General features: G+C 40.9%; 1 protein-coding gene and 1 long non-coding RNA gene across 2 annotated transcripts in view; one reads left to right on the forward strand and one right to left on the reverse strand.

Moving 5' to 3' along the window:
- Positions 1 to 3,956, forward strand: part of CPQ (carboxypeptidase Q) — a 458,231-nt gene extending 454,275 nt beyond the window's left edge. Inside the window, exon 8 of the mRNA XM_019925094.3 lies at positions 1,953 to 3,956. Coding sequence (XP_019780653.1) covers positions 1,953 to 2,116 — 164 coding nt within the window. The 3' untranslated portion in view covers positions 2,117 to 3,956. The remainder of the gene's footprint in view (positions 1 to 1,952) is intronic.
- Positions 1 to 26,108, reverse strand: part of LOC109548275 (uncharacterized) — a 389,180-nt gene that overhangs the window by 28,800 nt on the left and 334,272 nt on the right. The gene's annotated exons all lie outside the window — the stretch shown is intronic.

Consider the following 26,108-nt stretch of genomic DNA (forward strand, 5'->3'; position numbering starts at 1 on the left):
ATCAATTCAAAAATGGGCAAGGGGGGCTTCCCTGGTGGCGCAGTGGTTGAGAGTCCGCCTGCCGATGGAGGGGACATGGGTTCGTGCCCCGGTCTGGGAAGATCCCACGTGCCGCGGAGCAGCTAAGCCCGTGAGCCATGGCCGCTGAGCCTGCGCGTCCGGAGCCTGTGTTCCGCAGCGGGAGAGGCCACAACAGTGAGAGGCCTGCGTACCGCAAAAAAAAAAAAAAAAAAAAAAAAAAAAAAAGGGCAAGGGGCATGAACAGGCATTTTCCAAAAGAGAAAACATAAATGACAAAAAATGCATATGTGAAAACATGCTCAGTCTCATTAATAATTTAAAAAATTAGGGCTTCCCTGGTGGTGCAGTAGTTGAGAATCTGCCTGCCAATGCAGGGGACATGGGTTCGAGGTCTGGTCTGGGAAGATCCCACATGCCGCGTAGCAACTGGGCCTGTGAGCCATGGCCACTGAGCCTGCGCGTCTGGAGCCTGTGCTCCGCAACAAAAGAGGCCGCGATAGTGAGAGGCCCGCGCACTGCGATGAAGAGTGGCCCCTGCTCGCCGCAACTAGAGAAAGCCCTCGCACAGAAACGAAGACCCAACACAGCCAAAAATAAATAAATTAATTTAAAAAAAAAATTAAAACCTTATGAGGTAATATTTCACACCTAGCAGATTAGCAAAACTTAGCCTGACAACACCAAGTGCTAGAGAGCATGTGAAGCAAGAGAAAGACTCATATACTGACAGTGGGAGGATAAACTGAAAAGGAAAGCATTTTGGACCTGCATGATGAAATTAAACACACATGTGGCTCTATAGCCCGGCAATTTCACTCCTACATTTAGACCCTAGAGAGTGTTGATTATATTTATTTGGTAGAACTATAAAGAAATACAATGAGTGGTTAATACGCAAGCAGAACAGGATAGTGGGCACCTCCCTCCTCTGGAGGGAGGAAAGGATCCATGGGGTGGGGTGGGGTGGGGTGGGGTGGGTGGGAGGGAGCTCATAAGATGGGCTTCAAAGGTACTGGTGATATTCTTGCATTGAATCATGGACATACGTGAACTCTTATCTTGTCACCGTTTATAATATACATTATGTTCTCTACAATCTTATGTATGTATGGTACTATATTTCATAATAAAATGGTAAGTAAATAAATAAATTAGTTCCAGAGGCTAAAGAACTGCAGTTGGAACCCACAGAATGGGCCAGGTAGGTTCTAAAGGATGACTGGGAGGTGTAAAGATACCTCGAGGCTCTGATCCACGGCTGAAACTAGAGAAAAGCTTCACTAGAGTGACAAGAAAGCTCTTAAGTGGGGCAGAGACTCCTGCTGGCGCCCTTGGAGGTTGCTGGGAAATTTTATTGGAAGTAAATGAATAAGAAGAAAAATTTGAGCAAAGGAGTACTGACTTTCTTTTGTATCCAGGGAGGTAAAAAATGTGCACTCTGCTAATACGAAAAATACTGTCTCTTTATAAAGAAAGAGGGTATTGTATCACTTGCTTTTCAAATAAAGTTTACTCTCCTTTGGGTAGCAGGAAGTCCAGAAGAAGGCAGTGTAGAGCTTATTCAATGGGCTTGCAATATTTTCTAAATCCAGGCTCCTTCTGTCTTTCCACTCTGCCATTTTTAGTGTGTGGGCTTTTTGCCCCCTGCAGTTCCAAACTTCTCATCTAATTCAGCATGAGGGCATTTTACTGACTCTTGTCAGCCAAGTAAAGGCTTTCCTAGAACTCACCCACCGCCTGCCACTTCATATCCTAGTAGTCAGAACAGTGTCACATGGCCATTTCTTGCTGCAAGAGAGGCTGGGAACATCATTATTTTGCCATCGCAGCCTGTATAATAGGATCAGGGAAGGGGGCAGTGGTTTCTGAGCCGCTATTCAGCAATGCCTGTCAAAATACTTCACTAAGAATTCTTCATCTTTTTTCCCCAGGAGCCAGTCTACTTGATGACCTATATAAATATTTCTCCTTCCATCACTCCCATGGAGACACCATGACTGTCATGGATCCAAAGCAGATGAATGTTGCTGCTGCTGTTTGGGCTGTTGTCTCCTTTGTCATTGCAGACATGGAAGAAATGCTGCCCAGGTCTTAGCAAGAGCAAGAGAGAAGGCACTTTTGTCCTTTCTGGCCAGGAATCCTGGGTCTGCAGCTTCAAGGAGCCCCGCTTCACCTAACAATTTTATGTGATCATTTACAAAGCACAACACTTTTTCATACTTTCTGATATCATGTTTCTTGATACTTTCCAAATTCTCTGTTCCTAGTGTAAGGAATAAGCCCCATCCCCACAAAGAATCAGCCAATGGTAGGGATCACAGTGAGGGAATTTCTTTACACCACATATTAAAAATACTGTTTCTACTTTGAAAGTAAATACTGGATAAAGCTTTGGAAGACCTCTGGCTTTTATGCATGTATTTATGAACACTAATTACAGTGACCAATATTTTGTTAAGTTATTCATTGAAGGAGTAGAGGAGTACACAATTGTAGTACAGTCTTAATTGAATGTATGGAGGCATCTGGCTTTCTAATTTGTACATTTTTATATTATTAGAATTTTTTAATGAGGTTAAAATTTTTTTAATTCATAGAAAGAAGTCACCATTTGGGGAAAAAAATCAAGTATGTAAAATCCAGTTGCCTTATTAAAGATCTGTCACCAAACAAATGATAATACTATTTGACATTTATGTTTTATATATTTCACATAATATATCTATGAAGTTGGGGCTTATTCACATTTTGCTGATAACGGGTTTGAGGCTCAGAGAAGCTAAATCATATTCACAGAGCAAAACACTGATCCCCTTCTACTCTGGGAATAATCTCTACTATTCTTCCACACACAATGTCCAGTATTCCATTTAAAAAATTACAAGACACACCCAAAAATGCAAGAAAAACTCATTGTCAAGAGTTAAAGCAATTAAGAAAACCAGACAATAGAGATAACTCAGATGTTGGAATATCAGAGAGGAACTTTAACATAACTGTGATTAATAGGTTACATTCTAGTGGGAAAATGGGTCTACATACATGAACAGGAGAATTTCAACAGAAAGATGAAAACTATAAAATGGAATCAAATGCAAATACTAAAATAAAAAATACAACATCAGAGATGGAGAATTTCCTTGCTGGGCTCATCAGCAGACTGGATAAAACTGAGGAAAGAATCAACAAACTTGAAAACAGATCAATAAAAATTATCCAAACTAAAACACTGAGAAAGAAAAGTGAAGGAAAACAAACACCAGAATGGATCATTAGACTGTGATCTAATATATATGAGGCCTAACATACATGTAACTGAATTCTTAGAAGGAGAAGACAAAGTATCAGTTTTATTAATGGTGATGATTAAAAAGGCCTTTCATTTCTGGCAAGGTTGCCGACTGGTACACTGACTGACACACTGAAAACTAAAGATGTTGGATAACATCTGAGAAACACTTTCTTAAATATATGAATTAACTGATTAAAAGGTAAAGAATATTAGACAAAAAATTAAGTGGAGGCATGAACCAAGATGATATACAGCACATAAACCAGCTTTTCTTTTTGAGAAAATATGCAGGATGTGGTGAAGTTAAATTTCTATTTTCACAGCTTTTAGTGGCTCAGGGAACTATAGACAAATCCCATATTAGGGACATTAGAGAACCCCAATGAAATTGTAACCCCAAAGGATTATAGCTCAATACAATGGTGAACTAAAAATAACTCTGAGGACCATAAGGAAAATTACTGTTATTAAGTAACTGCTGAATGGAGGGTCCAGAGAAATTCCCACAGATAAAGTTACACAGTCAAGAAAATAAAACACAAAAACAGGAATCAGAACATTCTGAGCAACAGCAGTCCAAAAAAGAAAACATCAGAATTAATTCACAATATCCTCTGATACTGCAATTTTTAAATCAAGAATTTTCTAATCTATGCCTATTATGTTTTGAGGAAGTAAAAGAAGGGATTGAAAATAGAATAGAGAGTAAAGGACTATAAAAAGTGACGAAGCATATTGTTTTTTAAAAATATAGAACTTCTAGAAATGTAAATGGAATTTGAAAATTATAGGACCAGCTTAACTGCAGATAAGAGAATTCATGAACTAAAACAAATAGTGAAGAAATTAATGAGAAGATGGCGGAAGAGTAAGACGCGGAGATCACCTTCCTCTCCACAGATACACCAGAAATACATCTACGCGTGGAACAACTCCTACGGAGCACCTACTGAACGCTGGCAGAAGACCTCAGACCTCCCAAAAGGCAAGGAACCCCCCACGTACCTCGTTAGGGCAAAAGAAAAAACTAAACAGAGACAAAAGGATAGGAACGGGTCCTGCACCAGCGGGAGAGAGCTGTGAAGGAGGAAAAGTGTCCACACACTAGGAAGCCCCTTCGCGGGTGGAGACTTCGGGAGGCGGAGTGGGGGAGCTTGGGAGCCGCGGAGGAGAGCACAGCAACAGGGGTGCGGAGGGCAAAGCGGACAGATTCCAGCGCAGAGGATCGGGCCGACCGGCACTCACCGGCCGAGAGGCTTGTCTGCTCGCCCGCCGGGGCGGGCGGGGCTGGGAGCTGAGGCTCCGGCTTTTGTCGGAGCGCCGGGAGAGGACTGAGGTTGGCGGCGTGAACACAGCCTGCAGGGCGTTGGTGTGCCGCGGCTGGCCGGGAGAGAGTCCGGGGAGGGGTCTGGACCTGCCGAAGAGGCAAGAGACTTTTACGTCCCTCTTTGTTTCCTGGTGCACGAGGAGAGGGGATTAAGAACGCTGCTTGAGAGAGCTCCAGGGACGGGCACGAGCCGCGGCTAAGAGTGCGGAGCCCAGAGACGGACATGGGACGCTAAGGCCGCTGCTGCCGCCGCCAGGAAGCCTGTGTGCGAACACAGGTCACTAGCCACACGCCCTTCCGGGGAGCCTGTGCAGCCCGCCACTGCCAGGGTCCCGGGATCCAGGGACGGCTCCCCCGGGAGAGCGCACGGCGCGCCTCAGGCTGCAGCGTCACGCCGGCCTCTGCCGCTGCAGGCCCGCCCCGCACTCCGTGCCCCTCCCTACCCCCCCCCCCCCCCCCCCCCCCCCGCCCCGGCCTGGGTGAGCCAGAGCCTCCGAATCAGTGGCTCCTTTAACCCCGTCCTGTCTGAGCAAAGAACAGACGCCCTCCGGCAACCTACACGCACAGGCGGGGCCAAATCCGAAGCTGAGCCCCTGGGAACTGTGAGAACAAAGAAGAGAAAGGGAAATCTCTCCCAGCAGCCTCAGAAGCAGCGGATTAAAGCTCCACAATCAACTTGATAAACCCTGCATCTGTGGAATACCTGAATAGACAACGAATCATCCCAAATTAAGGAGCCCTGTGGATGAAAGGCTCTTGGTGCTGCAGCCAGGAGTCAGTGCTGTGCCTCTGAGGTGGGAGAGCCAACTTCAGGACACTGGTCCACAAGAGGCCTCCCAGCTGCACATAATATCAAACAGCAAAAATCTCCGAGAGATCTCCATCTCAACGCCAGCACCCAGCTTCACTCAACGACCAGCAAGCTACAGTGCTGGACAGCCTATGCCAAACAACTAGCAAGACAGGAACACAACCCCACCCATTAGCAGAGAGGCTGCCCAAAATCATAATAAGTCTACAGACACCCCAAAACACACCACCAGACGTGGACCTGCCCACCAGAAAGACAAGATCCAGCCTCATCCACCAGAACACAGGCACTAGTACCCTCCACCAGGAAGCCTACACAACCCACCGAACCAACCTTAGCCACTGGGGACAGACACAAAAAACAACAGGAACTACGAACCTTCAGCCTGCAAAAAAGGAGACCCCAAACACAGTAAGATAAGCAAAATGAAAAGACAGAAAAACACACAGCAGATGAAGGAGCAAGATAAAAACCCACCAGACCTAACAAATGAAGAGGAAATAGGCAGTCTACCTGAAAAAGAATTCAGAATAATGATAGTAAGGTTGATCCGAAATCTTGGAGATAGAATGGACAATAGAATGGACAAATTGCAAGAATCAGTTAACAAGGACCTAGAAGAACTAAAGATGAAACAAGCAACGATGAACACCACAATAAATGAAATTAAAAGTACTCTAGATGGGATCAATAGCAGAATAACTGAGGCAGAAGAACGGATAAGTGACCTGGAAGATAAAATAGTGGAAATAACTACTGCAGAGCAGAATAAAGAAAAAAGAATGAAAAGAACTGAGGACAGTCTCAGAGACCTCTGGGACAACATTAAATGCACCAACATTCGAATTATAGGGGTTCCAGAAGAAGAAGAGAAAAAGAAAGGGACTGAGAAAATATTTGAAGAGATTATAGTTGAAAACTTCCCTAATATGGGAAAGGAAATAGTTAATCAAGTCCAGGAAGCACAGAGAGTCCCATACAGGATAAATCCAAGGAGAAATACGCCAAGACACATATTAATCAAACTGTCAAAAATTAAATACAAAGAAAACATATTAAAAGCAGCAAGGGAAAAACAACAAATAACACACAAGGGAATCCCCATAAGGTTAACAGCTGATCTTTCAGCAGAAACTCTGCAAGCCAGAAGGGAGTGGCAGGACATATTGAAAGTGTTGAAGGAGAAAAACCTGCAACCAAGATTACTCTACCCAGCAAGGATCTCATTCAGATTTGATGGAGAAATTAAAACCTTTACAGACAAGCAAAAGCTGAGAGAGTTCAGCACCACCAAACCAGCCCTACAACAACTGCTAAAGGAACTTCTCTAGGCAAGAAACACAAAAGAAGGAAAGGCCCTACAATAACGAACCCAAAACAATTAAGAAAATGGGAATAGGAACACACATATCGATAATTACCTTAAACATAAATGGACTAAATGCTCCCACCAAAAGACACAGATTGGCTGAATGGATACAAAAACAAGACCCATATATTTGCTGTCTACAAGAGACCCACTTCAGACCTAGAGACACATACAGACTGAAAGTAAGGGGATGGAAAAAGGTATTTCATGCAAATGGAAACCAAAAGAAAGCTGGAGTAGCAATTCTCATATCAGACAAAATAGACTTTAAAACAAAGACTATTAGAAGAGACAAAGAAGGACACTACATAATGATCAAGGGATCGATCCAGGAGGAAGATATAACAATTGTAAATATTTATGCACCCAACATAGGTGCACCTCAGTACATAAGGCAAATACTGACAACCATAAACGGGGAAATTGACAGTAACACATTCATAGTAAGGGACTTTAACACCCCACTTTCACCAATGGACAGATCATCCAAAATGAAAATAAATAAGGACACACAAGCTTTAAATGATACATTAAACGAGATGGAGTTAATTGATATTTATAGGACATTCCATCCAAAAACAACAGAATGCACATTTTTCTCAAGTGCTCATGGAACATTCTCCAGGATAGATCATATCTTGGGTCACAAATCAAGCCTTGGTAAATTTAAGAAAATTGAAATAGTATCAAGTATCTTTTCTGACCACAACGCCATGAGACTAGATATCAATTACAGGAAAAGATCTGTAAAAAATACAAACACATGGAGGCTAAACAATACACTACTTAATAATGAAATAATCACTGAAGAAATCAAAGAGGAAATCAAAAAATACCTAGAAACAAATGACAATGGAGACACAGCGACCCAAAACCTGTGGGATGCAGCAAAAGCAGTTCTAAGGGGGAAGTTTATAGCAATACAAGCCCACCTTAAGAAGCAGGAAACATCTCGAATAAACAACCTAACCTTGCACCTCAAGCAATTAGAGAAAGAAGAACAAAAAAACCCCAAAGCTAGCAGAAGGAAAGAAATCATAAAAATCAGATCAGAAATAAATGAAAAAGAAATGAAGGAAACAATAGCAAAGATCAATAAAACTAAAAGCTGGTTCTTTGAGAAGATAAACAAAATAGATAAACCACTAGCCAGACTCATCAAGAGAAAAAGGGAGAAGACTCAAATCAATAGAATTAGAAATGAAAAAGGAGAGGTAACAACTGACACTGCAGAAATAAAAGAGATCATGAGAGATTACTACAAGCAACTCTATGCCAATAAAATGGACAATCTGGAAGAAATGGACAAATTCTTAGAAATGCACAACCTGCCAAGACTGAATCAGGAAGAAATAGAAAATATGAACAGAGCAATCACAAGCACTGAAATTGAAACTGTGATTAAAAATCTTCCAACAAAGAAAAGCCCAGGACCAGATGGCTTCACAGGTGAATTCTATCAAACATTTAGAGAAGAGCTAACACCTATCCTTCTCAAACTCTTCCAAAATATAGCAGAGGGAGGAACACTCCCAAACTCCTTCTGCGAGGCCACCATCACCTTGATACCAAAACCAGACAAGGATGTCACAAAGAAAGAAAACTACAGGCCAATATCACTGATGAACATAGATGCAAAAATCCTCAACAAAATACTAGCAAACAGAATCCAACAGCACATTAAAAGGATCATACACCATGATCAAGTGGGGTTTATTCCAGGAATGCAAGGATTCTTCAATATACGCAAATCTATCAATGTGATACACCATATTAACAAACTGAAGGAGAAAAACCATATGATCATCTCAATAGATGCAGAGAAAGCTTTTGACAAAATTCAACACCCATTTATGATAAAAACCCTGCAGAAAGTAGGCATAGAGGGAACTTTCCTCAACATAATAAAGGCCATATATGACAAGCCCACAGCAAACATCATCCTCAATGGTGAAAAACTGAAAGCATTTCCACTAAGATCAGGAACAAGACAAGGTTGCCCACTCTCACCACTCTTATTCAACATAGTTTTGGAAGTTTTAGCCACAGCAATCAGAGAAGAAAAGGAAATAAAAGGAATCCAAATCGGAAAAGAAGAAGTAAAGCTGTCACTGTTTGCAGATGACATGATCCTATACATAGAGAACCCTAAAGATGCTACCAGAAAACTACTAGAGCTAATCAATGAATTTGGTAAAGTGGCAGGATACAAAATTAATGCACAGAAATCTCTGGCATTCCTATATACTAATGATGAAAAATCTGAAAGTGAAATCAAGAAAACACTCCCATTTACCATTGCAACAAAAAGAATAAAATATCTAGGAATAAACCTACCTAAGGAGACAAAAGATCTGTATGCAGAAAATTATAAGACACTGATGAAAGAAATTAAAGATGATACAAATAGATGGAGAGATATACCATGTTCTTGGATTGGAAGAATCAACATTGTGAAAATGACTCTACTATCCAAAGCAATCTATAGATTCAATGCAATCCCTATCAAACTACCACTGGCATTTTTCACAGAACTAGAACAAAAAATTTTGCAATTTGTATGGAAACACAAAAGACCCCGAATAGCCAAAGCAATCTTGAGAACGAAAGAAGGAACTGGAGGAATCAGGCTCCCAGACTTCAGACTATACTACAAAGCTACAGTTATCAAGACGGTATGGTACTGGCACAAAAACAGAAAGATAGATCAATGGAACAGGATAGAAAGCCCAGAGATAAACCCACGCACATATGGTCACCTTATCTTTGACAAAGGAGGCAGAAATGTACAGTGGAGAAAGGACAGCCTATTCAATAAGTGGTGCTGGGAAAACTGGACAGCTACATGTAAAAGTATGAGATTAGATCACTCCCTAACACCATACACAAAAATAAGCTCAAAATGGATTAAAGACCTAAATGTAAGGCCAGAAACTATCAAACCCTTAGAGGAAAACATAGGCAGAACACTCTATGACATAAATCACAGCAAGGTCCTTTTTGACCCACCTCCTAGAGAAATGGAAATAAAAACAAAAGTAAACAAATGGGACCTAACGAATCTTAAAAGCTTTTGCGCAGCAAAGGAAACCATAAAGAAGACCAAAAGACAACCCTCAGAATGGGAGAAAATATTTGCAAATGAAGCAACGGACAAAGGATTAATCTCCAAAATTTATAAACAGCTCATGCAGCTTAATAACAAAAAAACAAACAACCCAATCCAAAAATGGGCAGAAGACCTAAATAGACATTTCTCCAAAGAAGATATACAGACTGCCAACAAACACATGAAAGAATGCTCAACATCACTAATCATTAGAGAAATGCAAATCAAAACTACAATGAGATATCATCTCACACCAGTCAGAATGGCCATCATCAAAAAATCTAGAAACAATAAATGCTGGAGAGGGTGTGGAGAAAAGGGAACCCTCTTACACTGTTGGTGGGAATGTAAATTGATACAGCCACTGTGGAGAACAGTATGGAGGTTCCTTAAAAAGCTACAAATAGAACTACCATATGACCCAGCAATCCCACTACTGGGCATATACCCTGAGAAAACCATAATTCAAAAAGAGTCATGTACCAAAATGTTCATTGCAGCTCTATTTACAATAGCCCAGAGATGGAAACAACCTAAGTGTCCATCATCGGATGAATGGATAAAGAAGATGTGGCACATATATACAATGGAATATTACTCAGCCATAAAAAGAGACGAAATTGAGCTGTTTGTAATGAGGTGGATAGACCTAGAGTCTGTCATACAGAGTGAAGTAAGTCAGAAAGAGAGAGACAAATACCGTATGCTAACACATATATATGGAATTTAAAAAAAAAAAATGTCATGAAAAACCTAGGGGTGAAACAGGAATAAAGACAGAGACTTAATAGAGAATGGACTTGAGGCTATGGGGAGGGGGAAGGGTAAACTGTGACAAAGCAATAAAGAGGCATGGACATATATACACTACCAAACGTAAGACAGTTAGCTAGTGGGAAGCAGCCGCATAGCACAGGGAGATCAGCTCGGTGCTTTGTGACCGCCTGGAGGGGTGGGATAGGGAGGGTGGGAGGGAGGGAGATGCAAGCGGGAAGAGATATGGGAATATATGTGTATATATAACTGGTTCATTTTGTTGTGAAGCTGAAACTAACATACCATTGTAAAGCAATTATACTCCAATAAAGATAAAAAAAAAATGTGCATACTAAAATTAAAAAAAGAAATTAATGAGAATTTAGCACAAAAAGAAAAAGATATGGAAAAAATGAATGAGGTTAAAAACTATGAAAGATAGTTATATGCCCTAATATATGTTTAATCAGGGTTCCAGAAAAGAAGAACTAAGACAAAGAATTATCTGAATAAATAATAAATGAAAATTTTCCAGAAATAATGAAATATACCAATCCACAGAATCAAGAAACCCAATGAATCCCAAAGAGAATAAACGAGAGGAAATCTGCACTGACATGTTATAGAGAAACTACAGACCACAAAAGACGTAGAAAAAGAGTCATGTAAAACCCCAAATCCATTTATGATAAAACTAAAGAGGACATCCTTAACCTGATGAAAACCTCCTACCCCCAAAAAAGTTTAAAATATCACAATTACAATGAAATACCAAAAACTTTTCCTTTAAGATAAGGAATAAGACACTGGAGCTACCTCTAGTCAATGGTATCTTAGATGTCCTGGCCACTACAGAAAGGCAGGGGGGACAAAGTCTAAGCAATGGAAATGAAGAAAGAAAACTTTTTATTTGTAGCTAAATATGATCGCCTATGTAGAAAATTCAAAAGAACCTACCAAAAAATCAAAATTAAAAACAAAGTTTAGGAGGTTTGGAGAGAAAAATCAACAAATATAATGAAAAGCATTTCTATACATATTCTTAGAAAATGCAACCAAAAATATGTTACTTACATTAACATCTAATAATATATCTAGAAACAAATTTTACAAAAAAAGATGTGTAAGATTCTTTCAGGGAGAAAATGATAAAACTTCACTGAAGTATATTAAGGTAGAACTAAATTAGATAAATATGCCATGTTTAAGTTTTGGAAGACTCAATAGTAAAGATGTCCATTCCCCCCGAATCTATCTGTAGAATCAATACAATCTCAATGAAAAATTCCCAATGGGATTTTTTGGATTTGAGTTCTTAATTTTAGTTTATTGGTTGGTTGCTTGGTTTAATGTACCAAGCTGATTTTAAAAGGTAATTGGATGACAAAGGACTAACAGTAGGCAGCGTTCCTGAAAAAGAAAAAGTAGGGGATCATAGTAGCCATTAATGTGATTGCCAATTATTCTTGATTTTCTTTCTAGGCAAGGTCGTACTTTCCTGATCCCTTGTAATTTGGTATTACCATGTGCTTTTGACAAAGGAATAGGAGCAGAAGTGGTTACCTCTGAGTGGCAATTTTAAGACCCAGTGCATGATTTTGCCATCCTCTCTCTTCCTCATCATAGCAAAAGACAGTGTTGCAGAGAGTGCCTGCTCCAGGAATCCCCCTCCAGAGTGATGACCAGGCACAACCCAGCTTCTGGTCTACCCGTAATGAACATGAAGCATGAACAAGAAAGACACTGATATTATAGTATCACTGATAATCTGTGGGACTTTGTTGCCACAGCTTACTCTGATTTTTTTTTATCTTACGTTGCCAGATATCAAGACTTCTTATCAGGCTGTAGTATTTAAGATGGAATGGCATTAGCACAAGGGTAGATAAACAGACCAATGAAACAGAATAGAGTCCAGATCCAGAATCACACATTCATGAAGACTCGATTTATGGCCAGGTTGGTACAGAAGATCAGCAAAAAAGAAAACATAGACTTCTCAATAAATAGTAGAACAATTGTCTCTAAGTGAACAATTGTCTCTAAGTAAACAAATTCGACTCTCACTTCATATCTCCTATGTAGCGTCCTGTTGAGAATAGATTGAAAACAAGTGATTGAATCGCTTGACTAATTTAAGGGCACAGTCCCCTGAAACACATCTGAAAGCACCGAGAACAGTGCACAGTACATAGTAGCTTCACAATAAATGTCCTCTGATTGGGGAATGTCAGCTCCTTTAATCTTGTGGCAAGTCCATTTCTCAGTTTCCATTCCGCAGTCCTTCTCTTCTTTGAGGTAATGATAGGAACAGGATAAACATTCCTAACATGCAGCCCTATCAAGAGAGAGCTAAACTGAATACCAGCAGGAAAGTCCTGGCATTCGCTCAAGCAAGGGAATAAGCTTAATCAGGAAACATGGGAAGCTGCCAAAGAGGGAGGTCTTCACAGTTGTGCTTTAGGTGGTCCCATTTGTATTCCATCTTCACAAAAGGAGACAGAAGCCATAAATGGAGACTTGGACTGCAAGTAACCCACATGGTTGTCAGTTCCTACTACAGTGGCCATGCAGAGACACAAGAAGATAGATCTTCTGACTGAGTAATGTTGGTCATACGGTTTACAAGGTGATGTCTTCCACCTCGATCCAAAATCCAGTCAGTCTCAGGTTCATGCTGGATTGAGAAATACAGCACATCCTAATTCTTTAACCAAGCTCTGTGAGGCAGAATTACAGGAGCATTTAGTCTAGGGCTAATTTTGCCTAACTACTAGGGCTAAACCCTCTGAATGCTCTGTTGATGCCCCATAAATTATGAGATTTTCCTCTCTGATGGGCAGAACAAACTATTTCTGTCCTTGTTGGAGCTCCTGGTGCTATTTCTTCTATCCCTTTCAGTTGGCTCTTCCCAGCCTCTGAGAGTTCCCTCCAACACATGCACCGATCGGTGCTCAGCTGGGGAGGGGTGGGGGACCCTCCGCAGGTCTCTGGCATCTCATTCTGTGAGGCTCTCCCCTCTCTGAGACTGTGTCCCATGAACTCTCGCTGCCTTGGCCTCCCCGGACATTCAGAATCCTCCCTCAACTCATGGTGATTCCCGGGCTCTGCTTGGGTTTCCCTTTCCTCAACGGTGACTGGAAGCTTTCTCAAGGTAAGCTAGTGCCATCGTAGGACTCACTTCGATTATTTTCCGTCTCTTGGGCACCATGGTCCTTCATCTCCTGACATTCAGTATCTTAAAAACTCTTGTTTCATATATTTATTTGAGTTTTTAATTATTTCATACCTAAAACCAAAGCTGATCCCTGTTACTCTTACTTGGGCAGAAATAAGTGTCAAGTCACTATTTTTTGTCCAATGTATACACCCATATACTTTTTACATTTTGTACATTTTGAATCATTCTTTTCTCACTACTTGATTCCAGTTCAGGAATGTAGATTCTCAAGGATTTCACGAACTGTCCAAAGACTGAGCTAAAATTCATGGCATCTATGAATTACCAGAGTCCAAAGATACTCTGTGGCTTAGCTGGTAATCATCTTTAGTTTCAAGGATTATTTTCTAGAAAGAATATGTCCTATACAGATGTATATATATATATTTATATGTAATATCATATATTTTACATAAATGTTAAACGATGTATAAATATATATAAATAAATACCTATATAATCATTTATGTAAACTCATAGGCTGCTGGTTGCTCCCTAAAATAGAGCAACACTTTATGTCCTATTGGACCAATTTCTTCCATTCCCTTCAAGATCAGCAGAGAGGGACTTCTCAGTAGCAACACAGCTACGCTCATGGTCTACCTCCCTTTGACTTGGAGCTGCTGTGCTTTCGGCTTGTCACCCTGAGCAGCATCTTTAGATCACCCTCACAGATGGCAGAGCTCAGATATATGTCCCGTTTTGTATTCTCCACTCATTGCCACCACCATCCTCCCCACTCACTCCAGAATTTTAAAGCTCAGAGCCACTTTGAAAGAGAAAAACCATCACAAAGTGATATTCTAGCCCCTAGTTCCCACCAGCTGGCGAGACTCCACCCCCCCCCCCCACCAACTGCCTTCTGTGTCACTGTACCCACCCAGCCCCTCCGGGAAACGGGGCCCTTTGTTCCCCCTCCACTTTCTGCATGGGGTGTGGGCTTGTACCTTCCTCGCCTATATCTTAGAACTGTCTCTGAGGAAGTGATTTTATTCCATCTCTTTGCCTTTCCCCATAAAGTTGTCCCTAAAAAATATTAGGGACAATAATAATAAAAAATATTATTATTTCCCTGAAAAAATAGTAATTGCATACGGCCAGAGGAAGGCATGTCCTCCCAGGGCCCTCTACTGCTGCCTTACTGGAGGAGAATGGAGGGACTGGGTTGCGGGACAGTGTGAATGTGTGAGGCTGGGGAGTGTGTTGGTTGGTGGGATAATCAGTGGCACTGATCGCATAGGAGCTACGGAGAACCACATGGGGTAAACAGGGGGGAGGAAGAATTATGAAGAAAGAGAGGGGTCTGTAGAGTTTTTTCTCACGATAACTCTGCTCGCACATCATAATTGCTTAGGTCTCCCAGGCAGCCGTGGAGCCTGGCACGTGCCCTTGAATCACTACAGGTAGAGGCACTTTCAAGTACAATTCTCTTATTTTCCATCAATTGTCAAAGGCACTGTTCCTCTGCTAAGAAACCGCGTCTCATTTGAGTGGTGGCCTATAATGTGCAGGCAGCAGCTTTCCAATTTGCCTTTAGGGTCAAGCTGATTCGTCTGGCTGAGTAGACTTAAGTGCAAATCGAGAAGAGAAACCCATTTACATATTGTACAATGTGGAAAAGGTGAATTCTGTAACAGAAAAGGGAGGGGAGAAGAGGGAAAGGAGGTCAATTGCTGATTTTTCCCTTGACATTGTTAAGATGTGGTTCTGAGGGTTCTGGTGTGTCTGAATGATTTGGAGTTGAAGTTCCCAGAGTGTTCCAATTTCCTCACAGTAATTACGCTAATGACACCAAGAGTGTTTTGAAAGTCCTCATGTGTCTGCACTGCATACATTTCACTGCCACGCAGTCCTATTTGCTCAGTGTGCTCCCCTCATAATAATTTGAGATGCTTCCCACTTACCTTGAGTAAATATCAAACAGATCTTGATATCTATATCTGTCTCATGAAATATACATCCTCTCTAACTGTGCCCAAATGATTAATTTACTGCTATGTGATGATTAGCGTAAAAATCTCAGCGCGACACGAGCTAGAAATGTTATCAGCTAATTGCCATTTGAAGTGAAGAATGTTTTTGCATAGAAATTAATGATGCATGCTTACTTCTCAATTCTCTGTTAAACCAGAAAACCCAAGACTGTTTTTGAAGCAGAAAGGAATCACCTTTGAAGTTTGTTTTTTTTTTCCTTTCCTCTCCCTTAGATGATCCACAGTTCAGCAAAGGAATGGTGGAAAGCAACGGTTAGCGGAGTTTTGTACGCAAAACTCAGCTTTCACCAAATCAGGTCTTCCAACCAATCAATTACACAATTTCAGGCAAAGACCTTTTCCCTGGACGTTAGAGCCTCTCTGTGGCCCTGAAACTTGACAGAGAAACACTCATATATGTGCAGCATATCCTAAGCTTGCTCAAGTCCTTTGCAGAATCTGATGTTCTTATTATCATTGGTGGTCATTCCAGTTCTGCTCAAGCAGCCGTACAACTATCTATGAGTTTGATGATACCTCAGAAAGCCTTGTTTTATTTTCCAGATTTAAAGAACAATTAGTTGTGCCTTAGATCTTGATGATAAAGGCACACCCTAATCCAATTAGTTCTCTTAATTCTAAGTACCTGCCAGTCTATCCCAGAGATTGTAATGGAACATGAATTTTCCCCAAGCTCTGCCTTGCCATCCAAATCATCATCCCCATTATCTAATACCCAGCCTGGGCCAGTTATGCTGCTGAGAACTTTATATGCATTTTCTCATTTAATCCTCACCCAACACAGTGAGGTCCGTCCTATTTTAATCCCCATTTTAGAGATGAGAAAACACGGATATACACCTCATACGTTACTTTTCCAAGATCACGGAGCTGATAAAATGTGGCTGAAATCTAAAACATTCAAACCCGAACATCCCACTCAGACAAACACAAATCCTCTGGATAATGACCCCTCTAGCCTTCACTGTGTGGACAGATCCAGTCTAACTGGTTCATTTTCATTTCAAGGAATAGAAAGTGGGGCTTGAACAGTGCCATTCTTTGGCTCAAGAAAGAGGGGCTTTGTGCTTTTAGAAGACCCCACATATCACAAACACACACCGACAACAAATTTATTGAGGGTTATATGGGTGCTCTGTCACCGGCTATCTGGCACTCAGGGAGGCACAGCAAGACTCATGAGTCAGCATCACTTTCAGGCGAATGCCATGTTGGCTCCAAAGAAATGCTGCCCTTGGGTCCTGCCTTTGAGAGACAACTGTATCCGGATGTTGTGAACATAGACGCTGCCTCAGAACATGAAGAAGATCTGAGGGATAAAAGTACTCAAGGAGAAAAGACAAATTCATTAACTTGTCAAATCTTTCCTCTCAGAAAGCAAGAAGGCAATAGTTATTGCATAATTAGGTACTGTTTCCCAGAAGTGTGGAGCGTCCATTTTCTTGATTCTCATCCTGTTCCAATTTGTGGTTCTGAACACACTCATGAATAAGCATGGTACTCGCAACAGTTGTACATGGTGGCATATTGCATTATTTAATATTTTCAATATTATTGAATATCTAATATCCGTAACTTAAATTGGCAACTAGATGGACATTTCATGCTAGAATTGCGAATAGTTTTGTATTTGTAAAATTAATACTATCCAACAAACATTTTTAAATCTAAGTAGAAAATGTTCATTTTAGAGAGTGGCATGGACATATATATGCTACCAAATGTAAAATTAATAGCTAGTGGGAAGCAGCTGCATAGCACAGGGAGATCAGCTCGGTGCTTTGTGACCACCTAGAGGGGTGGGATAGGGAGGGTGGGAGGGAAACGCCAAAGGGAGGGGATATGGGGATATATGTATATGTATAGCTGATTCACTTTGTTATAAAGCAGAAACTAACACACCATTGTAAAACAATTACACTCCAATAAAGATGTTAAGAGAAAGAAAATGTTCACTTTAAATATTTTTATTTTAAAATGTGATATTTATTCATTATAATTTATATTTCTCTTTTTTTAACATTTATTATTTTTAATTGTGGTAAAATATACAGAACGCGAAATCCATCATCTTAATCATTTTGAAATGTACAATTCAGTGGCATTAAGTACATCCACATTTTTTTGCACCCATCACCACCATCCATCTTCAGAACTCTTCATCTTGTAAAACTAAAACTCTGTACAAGTTAACCAATAACACCCCATTACTCTCTGCCTCCAGCCCCTGGCAACCACCTTTCTACTTTCTCTCTCTGAATCTGACTACTCTAGGTACCCCATATAAGTGAAATCATATAGTGTTTGTCCTGTGACTGGCATTTCACTTGTCCTCAAGTTTCATCCATGTAGTAGGATGTGTCCGAATTTCCTTCCTTTTTAAGGCTGAATAATGTTTCATTGTATCTTATACCACATTGTGTTTATCCATTCATCCATCGATGTTGATCTATTCTTGGTGGATCAACCAGGAGAGAATAATGTGAATAACGCTGTTATGAATAATGTGAATAATGCTGTTATGAACATGGGTGTACCAATATCTCTTCCAGATCCTGCTTAAATTCAGAAGTGGAACTGCTGGATCATATGGTAGTTCTGTTTTTCATTTTCTGAGGGAACACTATACTGTTTTCTACGGTGGCTACACCATTTTACACTCCCAGCAAGAGTACATAAGAGTTCTGATTTCTCCACATCCTTACCAACACTTGTTATTTTCCTTTTTCTCCCTGTAATTTTTTTGGGGGGTGTGTTGTTTTTTGTGGCCATCCTAATGGGTGTGAGGTGGTACCTTGTGGTTTTGACTTGCATTTCCCTAATGATTAGTGATGTTGAGCATTTTTTCATGTATTTATTGGTCAGTTGTATATCTTCTTTGGGAAAATGTGTACTCAAGTAGACATTTTTTCCCCGTTTTTTAATCAGGTTGTTTTTTGTTACTGAGTTGTAGGAGTTCTTGATGTATTCTGGATATTAGCCCCTTATCAGAGACGTGATTTGCAAATATTTTCTCTCATTCCATGGGTTACCATTTCACTCTGTTGATTGCATCCTTTGATGCAGAGAACTTTTTAATTTGGGGGTAGTCCTGTCTATTTTCACTTTTGTTGCCTGTTCCTTTGGTGTTTTTTCCAGGAAACCACTGCCAAATCCAATGTCATGAAGCTTTTCCCCTACTTTTTTTTCAGAGAGTTTTATAGTTTTAACACTTACATTTAGGCCTTTAATCAATTTTGAGTTAATTTTTATATATGGTATAAGGTAAGCGTCCAACTTCATTCTTTCTCTTCAGTGTGGATATCCAGTTTTTTCAACAACATTTATTGAAAAGGACTGTCTTTTCCCCCTTTGAATGGTCTTGGCACACTTCTCAAAAATAATTTGACCATATAAAATGAAGTGTTCATTTCTAAGTTTTGTATTCTATTCCATTGATCTATATGTCTGTCTCTATTATAGTACCACACTGTTTTGATTTACTGTAACTTTATAGTAAGTTTTAAAATAAGTAAGTATAAGACTTCCAACTTTGTTCTTTTTAAAGATTGTTTTGACTATTTGGGGTCCTTTGAGATTCCATATTTAAAATTCATTAAATATGAATTTTAGGATGAATTTTCTATTTCTGCAGAAAAACACTATTGGGATTTTGGTAAGAATTGCACTGAATCTGTTGATCATTTTGAGTAGTACTGCCATCTTAACAGTATCCACAAATGAGGGCTGCTGACTTAGCTTGGGCTAATATAACTAAATACCATAGACTGGGTGACTTAAACAACAGACATTTATTTCTCACAGTTCTGGATTTTGGGAAGTCCAGGATCAAGGTGCCATCAGATTCAGTTCTTGGTGAAGGCCCTCTTCCTGGCTGGTATACAGTCACCTTCACAATGCACGCTCACATGGTCTTTCCTTGGTGTGTGCTCATGGAGAGATCTCAAGTCTCTTCCTCTTTTTATAAGGGCACCAATCTCATCATGAGAGCCTCACCCTCATGTCCTAACCTAACCCTAATTACTCCCCAAAGGCCTCACCTCCAAATACCATCCACTGGAGATTAAGGCTTCAAAAGATGGATTTGGGAGGAACACAAACATTCAGTCCATAGCAAATGTCTTTTTCTATTTGTGACTTCAACTTCTTTCAGCAGCAATTTGTTGTTTTCAGTGTACAAGTCTTTCATCTCCTTGGTTAAGCTTATTCTTAAGTATTTCATTCTTTTTGATGCTATTGTAAATGGAATTGTTTTCTTAATTCCCTTTTCGAATGGTTCATTGTTAGTGTATAGAAATGCAGCTGATTTTTATATGTTGATTTTGTAACCTACAACTTCACTGAATTCATTTATTAGTTCTAACAGTTTATGGAATCTTTAGAGTTTTTTTTACATATAAGATCATGTCGTCTGTCAACAGAGATCATTTTACTTCTTCCTTTCCGATTTAAATGCCTTTTATTTCTTTTTCTTGGCTAGTTGCCCTGGCTTCAGTAGTTAACTTTGAACATTGTAGAAGAATAATAACTTTTTTGAAAACATATACAAAATGTTTTTAATTGTTTACATTCACTTTAATTTATGTCTTTATTATATATATTCAAATTTTCTAGATTTTGAATACAAATTCATTTTATTTTTTAGTCCTTTAGAACATTATTTTCAGTGGAGTACAAACTAAGTGAAAACCTGGATTATAAGAACACAATTCATGGGCTTCCCTGGTAGCACAGTGGTTGAGAATCTGCCTGCCAATGTAGGGGACACAGGTTCGAGCCCTGGTCTGGGAAGATCCCACATGCCGCGGAGCAACTAGGCCCGTGAGCCACAACTACTGAGCCTGCGCGTCTGGAGCTTGTGCTCCACAACAAGAGAGGCCGCGACAGTGAGAGGCCCGCGCACCGCGATGGAGAGTGGCCCCCGCTCGCCACAACTAGAAAAAGCCCTCGCACAGAAATGAAGACCCAACACAGCCAAAAATAAATAAATAAAATAATTAATTAATTTTAAAAAAAAGAGTAGCTCCTGCTGGCCACAACCAGAGGAAGCCTGCACGCATCAACGAAGACCCAACGCAGCCAAAAATAAAATATAAATAAATAAATTTAAAAAAAGAACACAATTCATGATTTTGCTGAATTGAAGACAAGAAAAATAAAGTTTATGGAATACATATATAATGATTTGCAAATTATGTATGCCTGATCCAATAACAGAACACCCAAGCATGGACAATAATAATTAAATTCAACCATCTCTGATATTTTTCTGACTTTTAGTCATTATGTATGTATAGTTTTCAAAACAGGATGCTAGAAAACATTTAGCTTAACAGTTTGTTAATTTTCATTTATACTGTTTAAATATTTAGGCATATCTAAAAGTTTCTCACAATCAAGAAGCCCAAGAATAGCCAGCCCAGGCTGGTCTGCTGCACTACGCGCTCTTTGCCCAGAGCCTCGCAAATGTTTGATAGGGGCAGACTTGAGTTTGAAAGTGCGGATACAGTAGACTTCTCGTCTACGGAAATTACTCTAATGTGATAACCCCATCCCCCTCCTGATAACACCGCAGCCAGGATGACATTATACCTTACAAATCTGATTATGCACTCCCCTGCTTGGAACTCTTTGGTAACTTCTCTTTGCACTTGGGGTAACGTTCACAATATGGGAGCCCTGCACGTTCTAGCCCTGTCTTCCTTCCCCATCTCTGTGTATGTACTGCTCTTCCTCTCTTCACTCTGGCCACACTGACTTTCATTCTAGTACGTCCAACATATCCCCTCCTGCCCCAAGACCTCTGCACGTGCGCTTCCTTCTCCCTATGATGTTCTCCTCACCCCTTTCCGGTCTAGTTAACTGCTGCCTGTCCACTGGACTCATCCCTAAGATCCCTTCTTCCAAGAAGCCTCCTTTGAATCTTTGGACTAGATAGATCCCAATAATATCAAAAATAAAAATTATTTTGATGGTCGTGTATAAAATTGACTGTTTGCTCTCCAATAGGCAGAGAGGTAAGCATGTCACATGTATGGACACCTTTTATTCTTCCAAAAGCCCTCCCCTCCATGTTTACAAATAGAGAAGTCAAGGCTTAGACAAGTTAAGTCACTTGACCACAGTCACATTATTAATAAGAGGTGAGGGAAGATCTTAATCAAGACTGTCCAGCCCCAGAGCTTATATATTTAATCCCAGTGCCACAATGGTTTTCTCTGTAAGGGCCCTCATCCATGATTTGTTCACTCATTCCACATGTTTATAAGGTTTCTGCCAGGTGCCAAGCGCTGTGAGGCACTGCGGGCAGAGTGGTGAGCAGCAAGACAGATAAGATTCCTGGACTCAAGGAACTTTATTCTAGTTGAGGAGTGAGACCATAAAAAATAAAAGTAAAGAAATAAACAAGGGATCATTCCTATGGAGGAACCAAATAGGTTCTGTGTTAGAGAGTGAGGATAGCCTGCTACCAAAAGGATGGGCTCAGGTGGTCTCTCTAAAGAAGGGACATTTGAGCTGAGTCCTGAAGGACGATGGGGCAGAGCTAGCTACCTGTCCTTCAAAATCCATTCTACCTTTTTTCATGGTAGCAGACCCCCTAAATCTTAGCTAGATTATATCCTGCAACCCACCTCATAACTAGATGTAGCCATGTGATTAAATTCTGGCTAATGGGTTATAACCGGAAGTAGCATGAGAAACTTCCAGGAAGTCTCCTTAAGGGGAGCTGGGGGGATGGGCATGCCCTTCTCCTCCATCCTCTTTCTTGTTGGGAGGTTGAAGGAGCAGCAGCAGACTTGGACCATGAAGTGAACTTGGGGATAGAAGCACACTAAGCAGAGAAGCAAACAGGAGGGACTATGGGTCCCTGAGACTATGGAGTACGCTATCAGCCCTGGACTGACTCCCTCAGATAGACTTTATTGACGTTGTACTTCCTACTGAAGGGTGACTAAACTTCTTTATGATTCTGAAGATTTAATACTGCTACTTGGGAAGTATAGACTATGCACTTCACGCAAAACCTTTTAACCACAGTAGTGATGGACTAAACATCCTCAGGAAGTCATTACAGACCCCTTCGGCTGCCTCTGACTCCCAGTCACAGGAAATGGCTGGTTTGCCTTTCTCTCTGGCTTTCCTTTGGAAGGCGTTCGGAGGCGTTTGGCATGCCGGAAGGGCCACCCACTCTATCAGATGGCACCTGTCAAACCAACAAAGATATAAACCGCCACAATGCAGATCTCTGAGAAATGCCTGCATGGCATGTTAGCGGTTTCACAAACACATTTAGAAGCTCAGATAAAGCTTTTGATGTTCCTGATCTTTGCACTTCCAAATGGTGGCTGAACAAACAGAAATCAGTCTTCTTTGAAAGCCTTCAAAGCAGTGAAATTGCCTAAATCAGTGTGTTGATTATTCTCTGACTTCCAAAAGTCAAGGAAGGTTTTCTGTTTGTTTCTCCTTCCTGAAACACTTTCACATCTCTCCTCGGTACTTTTGTTCTAGGAGATTTAAATCCGTCAATTATCTGTTTGAAGATTCATAGATACAGAGAACAAATAGGTGGTTGCCAAAAGAGAGGGAAGCGGCGGGGGGGGGGGAATAGGTTAAGGGGATTTAGAAGTACAAACCTCCAGTTATATAATAGATAGGTCACAGGGATGTAATATACAGCATACGAGTGTGGTCAGTAATATTGTAACAACCTTGTAAGGGGACAGATGGTTACTAGCTTATCAAGGTGATCATTGCATAATGTATGCAAATGTCAAATCATTACACAGTACACCTGAAACTAACATAATACTGTACAACAAATATATTTCAAATAAAAAATAGTATTTGAGATAAAAAAAATAAATCCATCAATTATCTGTTTGATATACAAGTTTGAATTCCCAATACAGCCTTGACCATCTTTTCCAAACACTGAAACATTTTTTCAAAAACAGTTGTATAAACATTCTACTGGGAAATGGTAAATAGAACTTCACCAGAATGGGGGCAGGAACTGATTCTTTTATCAACGTATTTAAAGCTCATGAAGTCACAAATGTGTCATTACCCCAGAAAATTCTGTGTAGAATCCAGATTTTACAAAATTCTGCGTGCTAAGGTTGTTACGCCACCATTTGTGTGAACTGGGACTTGGTGATGGCAGCAAGAGGGATATATGATTTTGTACTTGTTTTTCAAGAATTTTTAACTCAGTAATCAGCATGTAAGGATGATTCTCACTGTAAGGATGACAGCATGGAAGTGACCACATGTGGAGATGAGCTAAGAGGCTGAGCCTTGGAGTCTTCAATGTCATTATGACCCTCGTTATCAGGATTCTATAGGTTACCGACAGAAATACAGTTAAACTAACTTCAGCATAAAAGGTGGGGAGGGATATCAGATGGAATGGAAAAATACTGAGCTGAGCTCAAGGTCTCAGTATAGTGAGGTTCCAGGAATTGAACCAGAGACTGACTCCTGCTCAGCAATGCTTCCCACCCTTTTCCACCTGCCAGTATTACACAAAATGATGATATTTCTATGGCCCATGGGGATAAAATAATGAGGATGCTCCACACAACGGAAAGTGACCTACTCCTTGGCATACTGATCAGCTACCCATACAGCCCTTTTTCTAGTCTCCCAATTCCCAAGTTCTTAGGAAGCAATTATGGCCAACATTTATTGAGTCCTGTAGGGCAGGCACTGTTCTAAGCACTGTACATGCCTTTCATTCACTCATTAAATCTTCACACAATCCTGTAAGTTGGGTATTATATTTTCCCACTTCACAGACAAGAAAACCCAGGACTTAGAGGCTAAGCCACATACCCAAGGTCACGTGGAAGTCGGTGGAGACAGGGTTTGAATCTACTTTGGCTCGAGTTTGCCCTTAACCCTCAGCTATAGCACCTCTATTGGGCACTAAATCCATCTATAAAAGGAAGTGAAATGATTGGCCGTGCTTGAGGCAGGTGCCCATCCCTGCACCAATCAACGATGAGAAGGGGGTGGGGTTACACCGGAAGAAGCAACTTGATGCTCCTGCTACACCCATGGAAGAAGGGAGGAAGGGGGGCTTCCCTGGTGGTGCAGTGGTTAGGAATCCACCTGCCAATGCTGGGGACCCGGGTTTGATCCCTGGTCCAGGAGGATCCCACATGCTGCAGATCAACTCAGCCCGTGCACCACAACTGCTGAGCCGGTGCTCTGGAGCCCGCGAGCCACGACTGCTGAGCCCTGGCACCTAGAGCGTGTGCTCCACCACAAGAGAAGCCACCGTAATGACAAGCCCGTGCACCTCAAGGAAAATTAGCCGCCGCTCAACGCAACTAGAGAAAGCCCGCATGCAGCAACAAAGACCCAACACAGCCAAAAATAAATTAATTAATTAAAAAAAAAAAAAGAAGGGAGGAAGGGGCAAAACTCAGCAAAGGAGTACTTCACAGATGCTCCTAAGGATCTTCCTCCTCTCTCAGGGGCCCAAGACTGACATAGTTATTCTCTTCAGTTCACAGCACATTATCATCATCACGCTTTCCTTGCTTTATTTCATCTTATCCCTCTTCTCCACTCCTGTTCTCCTCCCGTCCCCGAAGGCAGCCGTTCTACTCTGTTTGATAGGAATCATTTCATTTATATACGTTCTTATATAATGTATATATATTGTTTTTGTGCGTGCATCTTTACATATATGACATTGGGCTACAGGTCCCATGCTTTGTCTTCCTTTTGCCATTCCATCTTGTGTTCATAAGGTATGTCCATGTTGCCACATTGCCAGACCACAGCTTCCAACCACAAAATATACCCTATGATGTGCCTGCACCCTTTTCTAATACTCTTCCCCCAACACATGTCTGGGCTGGTCATGGACTAGGTTCTACAGATCAGTTCATCCAACTTGGGAGCCCCCTCATCTGGAAAGGCGCCTCCCTGCCTGACGGAGAGTCCTTCCTCTGTGCTCCCACAGTCCTCCATGCTTGCCTCCCTCAGGACAGAGGCCACAGAGCAGATTGGTTAAAAGTACAGGATTGGGACCCAACTGCCTGGACTCAGAATCCTGTCTCTTTCACTTACAGCTAAGTCATACAGCCTCACGGTGCCTCCACTCCCATGTCTGCAAAATGATAACCACAGCTACTCATGGGATTGCTGTGAAGATTAAATGAGAGAAATCTATGAAAATTGCTATGAAGAGTGCCT

Source organism: Tursiops truncatus, chromosome 17 (assembly GCF_011762595.2).
Source record: "Tursiops truncatus isolate mTurTru1 chromosome 17, mTurTru1.mat.Y, whole genome shotgun sequence".
In the NCBI taxonomy this organism is placed as follows: domain Eukaryota; kingdom Metazoa; phylum Chordata; class Mammalia; order Artiodactyla; family Delphinidae; genus Tursiops; species Tursiops truncatus.